At 31.9% G+C, this 9,043-nt stretch overlaps 1 protein-coding gene across 1 annotated transcript in view; it reads right to left on the reverse strand.

The window, feature by feature from the left end:
* Positions 280-9,043, reverse strand: part of LOC109834042 (vesicle-fusing ATPase-like) — a 19,936-nt gene continuing 11,172 nt past the window's right edge. The window contains exons 14-21 of the mRNA XM_020401926.1: positions 7,044-7,175; positions 6,901-6,961; positions 6,764-6,823; positions 5,966-6,024; positions 4,514-4,601; positions 1,415-1,537; positions 987-1,052; positions 280-738 (exon numbers count right to left, since the gene is read on the reverse strand). Of these exons, the coding sequence (XP_020257515.1) occupies positions 589-738; positions 987-1,052; positions 1,415-1,537; positions 4,514-4,601; positions 5,966-6,024; positions 6,764-6,823; positions 6,901-6,961; positions 7,044-7,175 (739 nt within the window). The 3' untranslated portion in view covers positions 280-588. The remainder of the gene's footprint in view (positions 739-986; positions 1,053-1,414; positions 1,538-4,513; positions 4,602-5,965; positions 6,025-6,763; positions 6,824-6,900; positions 6,962-7,043; positions 7,176-9,043) is intronic.

Raw genomic sequence — 9,043 nt, forward strand, 5'->3', positions numbered from 1 at the left:
TCACGCCACTGTTACAACGTTAGTGCTTGCAAAACATGCGTAAAAATATACTCGTGGAATGAAACATATAACAGGAACTGGTAGATAGGAAGAATACTTTGATTAAAACCCTAGTCATTCAACACTTAAAACCAGGGACCGAGAATTCAACAAGTATTCTCTGAATCTTCTGATCAAACTGGAGTAAACATATTCGGATTCTACACTCTTAAGACTTCAACACATTGCAAAATGGGACAATCTAGATGTTTGGTCACAATACCGACCAAAGTACACAAATATTCCAACAAGGCCACAGTAACCAATACAAATGGTCCAAATCGTGGGTAAAGTAATCATGTTTGTGTTACATAATTATGGATAGAAACCCCCTTTCCAAATATGGTACCATATTAGAACACAAAACTCCAACAGAAATATAATTAGAAGACAATATGCAAAGGCAAAGATCAGTTTGGGGAAGAAAGGGTAGAAAAAATAAAAAATAAAAATGGGATCGAAGCTCATAAAGCAAAAATGAAGGGGGAAAAATCCCAGAAACAATAACACACCCATTGTCACGCGTATACAAAAAACATTAAAGAGTTATCAGCCTCGTAAAGAGACAATATCACCCAAGATATCAAAGAAATGGTTTATGTCCATCTTCTGTTTCCCAGAATAAATAGCTTCTGAACTTCCACCTTCTGCTCCCTGGGCAGCCATCTCCACAAGCATATATAGTTTCTTTATTGGCATCTGCAACATCATAGCATTGTGTAAGAACAAATTAAATATATTTCACTGCAACAAGTCATATGATCATGATCACTCGGGAAAAATATATAGACTAAGCAATGAAAGCTAGTCCACTTTATATTAGAAAGGTGCAAGAAGAGACATCAACTAAATCTAATTGATCTTATTATATGTTCTGCCCAATTGATGAATAACAGAATTAGAAGAAGTCTACAGATAAATGAATTAACAGAATAGAATAAACCTACATTATGGACTGCTTCAGCTGCTGAATCAATATCGTCATCTGCAAATACATTGAGAGATTGCAGTACCTGCGGAAGAAAATTGCGACACTTAGGACATAGGAGCATTTTGGTACTTCAGTATTCGTGCTAAGAAAAAAGTGTTAGAATTGCCTCCCTAAGGCTATTGGGTACTTTGTGCAAAGATGGTTGCTACCCCTATTGCACACACAAAGATAGCAGCTTCAAACACAAGTCCCTTCAAAACTCTAGCAGTTACCATTTTAACACGACACAACTATGATTCTCTTCACCCTTGGTGAAGTGCTAATAACCCCCAAGAAATAGCGATAGACGAAGAAGAATATTATATATCTACTTATATTATATTATATATCTACTTATATTAATTGCCTACTCATTTTTGACATACTTTTCTAGAATCAACTTACTTTTTTGGCATCTTGTTTGTCCAATGTAGGGACATGATAAGTGACAGAGAAAGCATCACAAATACCAAGAGACTCAAGAAAGCCCGCTTCACTTGTTGTTCCAATTACCAGCATGTTCTTCCCCTGTAGAAAAATAAATCAGATTGCAATCGTGTCCAAATGTTCTAATTATTGATACCATCAGAATATTAAAGACATTTACAATATCTCACAATAAAATTCAGTAAGATATAGCTTCAACACCTAACCCTATTCATAAATAAGATTAAGTATGGAAAAGGAAAAGGCAAACAATGCATAAGAAATATGAAACATTAGGCAAAGAAAAAGAGGAAAACAGGAACTATTAACAAAAACATGGCTAACATGCTTAATAAAACCATACAACTACAAGTGAGTTAGGAAAGAACTTTCTATGGACAAAATACCCTTCAACTTTATTCATATTACATTATGATAATGTAATCTTATCCTAATTAATTTAAATTAATTGCTATAAGTTTCAATTATTCTATTCTGAAAATACCATCTAAACTTTTAGGTATTACATTATTATAATATAATCTTATCCTAATTTATTTAAATTAATAGATATAAGCGTCAATTATTCTATCCTATCCTAACTAATACGGAGTTTGGGTAACTTTTCCATAGACAAAAATACACTTACCCTTCTAGATATTACATTATTATAATATAATATTATCCTAATTAATTTAAATTAATAGACATAAGCTTCAATTATTCTATCTTAAAAATACCCTCGAACCTTTTAGATACTATATTATTATAATATAATTTTATTCTAATTAATTTCAATTAGTAGATATAACTTATAAGCTTCAATTATTCTATCATATGCTAATCAATATGTATATAAGCTCAGATTTGATTTGATTTAAGTATGTAAAAATTTATATAAAGTTATATATTTAAGTATTATAAAGAATTTTTACTAAATCCTCAATAAGTATATTAAAATTTATATTAAGTTATAGATTTAAGCATGTTAAGAATTCTCAAAAAGAAACGATTATAATATTTTATTTTAAGTATGTTAAAATTTTAATTTTTTTACTCCATAATTGAAAAGACTTCAAAATATTAAAAAATTTTGTAGAAAATACATGATTTCATTATGATCATGTTTTAAGTAATTGAAATATCTTTAAAAAGATGCATGAATATTTATTTAATATAAATTATAAAATAGAAAATTTCAAAAATCAAAAAATTATTTAATAGAGAAAACAGATAAAGATTTAAAACTACAACCATCTAATGAATTAAATTTGGTACCTAACAAGTAAAAAAATGAACTCTTCATCTTATCATTTGTTTGTTTATATTTAAAATTTAAAATAAAGATATAAATAATTAGATCAATTATAAAATATTCTCACCTCTAAAATTATCTTTATAATTAAGGAGATAAATGTTTATTATGTGTTATTAACCGAGATAGAAAATATCCAAAATCCATAAAACTTACCTAATCGTAGAAATCTCTGAAGGACTTCCATAATTTGAAGATTTGATTAAAAAAATTAACTTACAAAATTGGTAGGAATAACCAAAAGAATACCAGAAATTGTATAATTTTTGAAAAAATTGCATAGAACTTGTCGGAAACCCAAAAGACTTTAAAATATTAAAAATTTTGCAAGAAAAACCCTAGATTTTACAAAATTTATGAAAAAGCCTAGATTTTACAAAATCGCAGAAATATGCAAAATTACAAACATTTTAAATATTTACAAAAAAAATGCTAAATTAATAAAACACAAGAACTTAAAAAGTTTATAGAAGAAATAATCCTAACACTTCAAAAAGACCCTTGAAATTTTATTAATTTACAAAAATAATCCTAGAACTTTAAATTTTTTTGTCAAATAAGATGAATCTTAATAGCAAGTAAATATCATGAAATTTTATGAGTAAAGCCCAAGAACAATATTAGAATTTGTAGCTCATTTATGATCATTATCTGCAAAATAACTTTTCTAATAAGAGCAAACATGTATCCAATTTATTCAAAAAATATATACATTATATTAATACATACACAATTTTTTAGTAGCTCTTTAAATAATTAGTATTTTGATATTAATCCCTCGAGTTGCAAAAATATGTAGACATCAGTTCCTATGTTTATGGTCCAAAATCTTTCATCATGGTTAGGTTTAGACTAACCATGAATGTTTAGCGCGCGCTCTCTCTCTCGCGCGGCCTTTTATTTAGTTTCTTGAGCTTAATGGGTACAAATGTTTTGGATACTATGAGTGAGGGCATCTTTATTAATTTTCTTAAAAACGTTAAACATAACAGAATATTCCCTATCATTTATAATATTAATTAACTATAGAAACTCATATCAACATATTTATGCACTTTGAGGGGCTAACATCAAAATATAAAGATTTGAGGGACTAATAGCAAAATACTAATGATATAAGGGACTAATAAAAAAACCCACATGCATGTTTGTGTGTGTTTGCATGTATGCGACAATTAAAACAATTTATGAGATTATGACTACAATAACAACTAGGGATTTATCAACCGATCATCAACCCTTATTCACTTAGATATTGTAGACTATTTTTGCTCATTTTATTTTTAAATTTATGTATTCTTATATGTGAACACTAAAAAATTCTTCATAATACTTTCTATTATTTTTTTGTTTTGATTAAGTTTCTCATTTTTATGTTCATAAAAACAAATTTAAACAATAAAATAATTATTTCCACAATAAAGTTGTAGCAAATATATAAACTCAATAGAAACAAATAGAATACTTAACCACATGCAACGTACGTGCATCCCAACTAGTATATGTATAAAAAAAGTTAAGTCTTAGTTGTTATATACAAAAATCCGAGAGAAAGGAATCAACACATTATTCAGCCTCTTTTCTTATTAATCATTAGAGGGCAAGTGATGGAGAAAAGAAAACCTTTGGAGGAAGCCGTTTCAGAAGAACCATCAATGAATCATTAGAGGGCAAGTGATGGAGAAAAGAAAACCTTTGGAGGAAGCCGTTTCAGAAGAACCATCAATGTCTGTGAAATCAGATTTGAGAAGCGAGGTGAAAACCTTTGGAGGAAGCCGTTTCAGAAGAACCATCAATGTCTGTGAAATCAGATTTGAGAAGCGAGGTCCAATAGGAACATACTCCAGTAACCTGAAGTAACAACATGAGGTATTAGGCACAAGAAACACATACATACTGATATTGAATAAGTAACATAAAAAAATCAGCAACACTTTATTTAACATAATTCAGGAGAAATGCAAGAATGTTTGTATCATCTCATATTAAGGATTGTTAGACTGTTTGTGTATATCTTATGATCATGAGCTGGCAACACAACTGAACGTTTGAAACAGGATTTCCTGTAGTTAATTCCAACTTTATGAGAATGTACCTTGTAGACAAAAAAATAAAATAATATTATTACTGTTAGGATTTATTTTCCTAAAGACCAACTTAAAGTAGGGTATTTATGCGGAAACCACCTTTCAATATACATAAACCACCTTTAAAATAGGTTTATTTGTTGCAATCAACCATCTCCTAGTTGAAGTTTTCACTAAAAACCCAAAATTGCCTTTAAAAAACTCACATTCATAGCACAAGTCTTATTTTTGTAGCGTTTAGGTCTTGGTAGGATACAATTCACGAACCTTGAACTTGAATCTTTTAAGCTTATTTTTGGTTTTTAAGTGAAAATTTTATTGGGAGATGGTTGATTGCAACAAAAGTCTACTTTAAAATGGTTTATGTATATGACATTGAAAGGCGGTTTCTAGGGGAAAAAACCCTTATTATTATAATGGGTAGAGGAAAGGTCTTGCATAGGTGGCCTACACATCATAACTACACAGGTAAGTGGTAGATGGGTGACAAGTACCCGTCTAAAATGAATCTTAAAACAATAAACAAGAGCCCTTCCTTCGTTTCTTTTGGTGTCTTGGGTACTTGGTACTAATATAGCATCGATCAATGGTGCATGGCGGCTAAGCAGCACAAGAATTTCAATGTGTGTTTGCAAGCTTGTATGCCCACATGTCAGTGGTGGTGATGGTAATGATGATGATGACGGTGTTAATGATGATCTAATTTAAATTGCATAAGTAACACCTATGGCAGTGCAGGGAGGCGAAAAAAAAAAAGAACACAAGCACACACCATGGAGTCTAGAAATGCTACAAGAAGAACATGATAAATATCACTTCCTCCGTCACTTTTAGATGCCTTTTACGACTAACATATATAGTATATATTAAGAAAATTAATTAATGCTGTTTCCTAACTGTCAATATTTTGATTTCTCATTCATACCCTTTCTTTATTTATAGAACTTTTGTTAATTTCCGTACTTATCTATGGTTGATAGAAAAACAATCAACAAATTAACAACAGGCCACAACAAAGATTTTTTTTTCTCTCACCAATAAAAGTTGCTAAAAAGACAATTAAAAGAAATCAGAGACTATATGGAAGTAAATGTTGTCAAAGCTTAAAAGTCAGGAGTTCAAAGCTACCTTTCAATGTCATCAAGGACTATAATGCTTAACTGGGATCTGTAAGCATCCTCAAAAACCTACATTAGAATTAAAAAGAAACGTCATTTTGGAAATATCAATACATTATCCTATCCTTCCAGCCACAGTAAAATAGGATAGATTAAAAAAAAAGGATATGATGATATTCATGTTAAGCACAAGATTTAAGTTAAACAAAATATGTTAAAAGGACAACAAAAATAATTGAAATGCCAAAAATCAGCATAGCTAGTGAGTGGGATTTCAAACCATTAGTTCTAGAAAATGTTGAAAAGCTGTCACATTTTAATATGTGATGCTCTCATCTGATTACATATACAAATTTAAAAAAAATCTAATATTAACAAATGATTTTATGTCTTCTTTAGCTTCTCTTAAATTGCTTGATCGATAAGTAGGTTTGCTAGAGGTAAAACACCTTTTCTAAATCACATTGAAAACTTCAAAAAACAACAACAAAGAGATAGTAATATTAGAGACTTATTAAAGGAAAAAAGACATATTTTCATCTTTCTTGTTAATTGGAATTTCAAATGTAGTGATGAGTTTTTAGCCAATTTCACAAATTATGCACCCAGTGAAGACCTAACAAAATAGATATTTCATGAGAATTCAACGTAAATAATTAAATGCTAGAACATGAATTATGTGTCAGAAACACACTGTAGGAGCTATGAATATTCATAGTTCATAAGGTTTTACCAATATGAGAGTTTGCATATGCCTAACCTCACGGAAAAAAATTAAGAAAATGCAGTTAATAAAATTGTAGCAAACCTTGACAATTTTCGCACATTTAGTGCTTTCACTGAGACCAATCATTGACTCTGCGGATATCTACAATAAAAATGGGTTTGATCATTTTGACAAAAATAAGCGTAACTTACAAAAAAGTTTATGAAGAAGGAGCTTACAATTTTGACGTAGGGAAAATCACTATCAATACCAATTGTAGCTGCCATTGCACTCTTGCCACTAGGGCAGAACAAAGAAGGTTAAAAAATTAAAAAAAAAGTAAACAAATTTAGGTGAAGAAAACAGATATTAAGCATCTTACCTGCCACCAGGACCTTCCAAAAGGCAAGTAACAAGGGGGCTACCCTTGCTCACCTTAACTTGTTCTACAAGCAGCATAGCTCTTTGATAGATGTGCTTGTGCCTCTCGCCACAATCAACAATACCATTAAGCCTGTAAAGTGTTCATAGTTTAGTAGAATACGTAGCATCACTTAAGAGAGCATATATGAAACTGCTTGCAGTTGTAACACACCAACAAAAACAGTGTGCTAAACCATAGTTGCATGGAACCTGGTTTGTTCCGGTTCCGGTTCCGGTTCCGGTTCACGGAACAGGTACGGAAGCGTGGTACGCCACTTATTAGGATTTGGTTACAAGGGAGGTAGGCTTATACGATATGCTAGGGGACGCGGTATGCTATAGGTTCGGTTCTTAAATGTAGGAATTAGATGTTTAGCAAGAGCCAAATTTAAGAAATATGCTAGTTGATATCAGTAATGGTTTATAAAAAAACCCTTGAGAATCATGTTGCAATAAGGTATGCATGCTTTATTTTCTTAATTTCTTGTGTTTTTTGTTGTTTATTCTTTAAGAAAAGTGTGTTTTTTTCAAAATAAATCAGGTTGATGGAGTTGGTGAATCAGGTTGTGTTCCACACAAATCCAGGACAATTGAACCTGGGTCATGGTTCGCTATAGCGTTCCAAGTGCCCGACTTCTATGTGCTAAACTATCTTATGTTTTGTCTTACAAGAAGTTAAATGGACAGCAAGGCGAGTGTAGAATATAATAGTTCTAAGTTTAAGAGCTGTACATGGTTATGATGCTAGCTTGCAAGCAAGAAGTGGAAAATATACACTGAAAGCAACAACATGACCTAAATACAGAAAGTTCTCAGAGTGGAAGGACAATTTTATTTAATTTTACAAACTCACTAAGCAGAAATGCATGCAGAGGACTCTCACTAGACACTCGGGCAGCTGATCAATGTCAAAGTTTCAAGTTGCTTCGCTCAGAAGTTAGCTCTTCAGCAGACCTATTATTACCTAGAAAAGTTTTAGATCAACAATGCATGCAAAAATCAAATAGCAATGGCCAATATGGCTTGGCCTCCTCCAGAATCTCATGCATGGTTTCATTTGCCTGACTGATATTAGATGATTGCCCTAAGTCCTGTAGTATCTGCCCAGAGGATCGCTATTTAGTACACTCCTTATCATACCAACATTCGTTTCTTTATCTTTGATTGCAAAAGACATCTACAGATCCATGACACAAAATACAACAAAATTATTGAAATGGGCTATTTCAAATCATACAACTTGTATGAGAATTATTAGCGCATGCCCAGGCACACGCGCCCACACATGCAAGCATGCACATGCACAAGAAGTCCAGATTAACACAAGTTATTGACACGACGCACAGCTTTTTCTTGTATTTTCCTTTGACATTGCCAAGATGAAAGGTTGGTATTATAAGTAGAATTCCATTAAAGTGCATTGAGAATCTAAAATTCAAGTACCAAATATGATTTGTGAACTGCAATTCAGTCAGTCCATCTCTCTGAGGCTGTGCACACAAGCACACATGAGTCAGTGAGTGGGTGTGGCACGTAACTGAAACACATCTTTTTTTTTTGGTGAGTACTGAAACACATATTTAAGTTAAATGGTGTTTACATAAAAGTAGTGGGCATGACAACCCACAATTAAATCGAAGCACAGAATAATGTGCTACTCTCAGAAGTAACGCCCTTTTAGCCTATGTGCCTACTACACACAGGTCTTCTCTATGTCACTCGGATATATTTGGGATTAAACTCTGAAAACAAAAAAATCTTAGTAATATTAAGTTGTGAACATGTGAGTGACTCGAATGATGCATAGATCCTCCACTTCTCATTTGGATAATTTCTGTGGGTGTACACGCGCTTCTGTGTCTGTGTGCGTGCATGGGTGGGGTGGGTTTTCTTTTTGTGTGTGCGTGTTTTTTTTTTTTTTTTTTTTTTGGGGGGGGGGGGGGGGGGGGGTGGGGAGAG

This window comes from Asparagus officinalis, chromosome 3 (genome assembly GCF_001876935.1).
Source record: "Asparagus officinalis chromosome 3, Aspof.V1, whole genome shotgun sequence".
NCBI lineage: Eukaryota > Viridiplantae > Streptophyta > Magnoliopsida > Asparagales > Asparagaceae > Asparagus > Asparagus officinalis.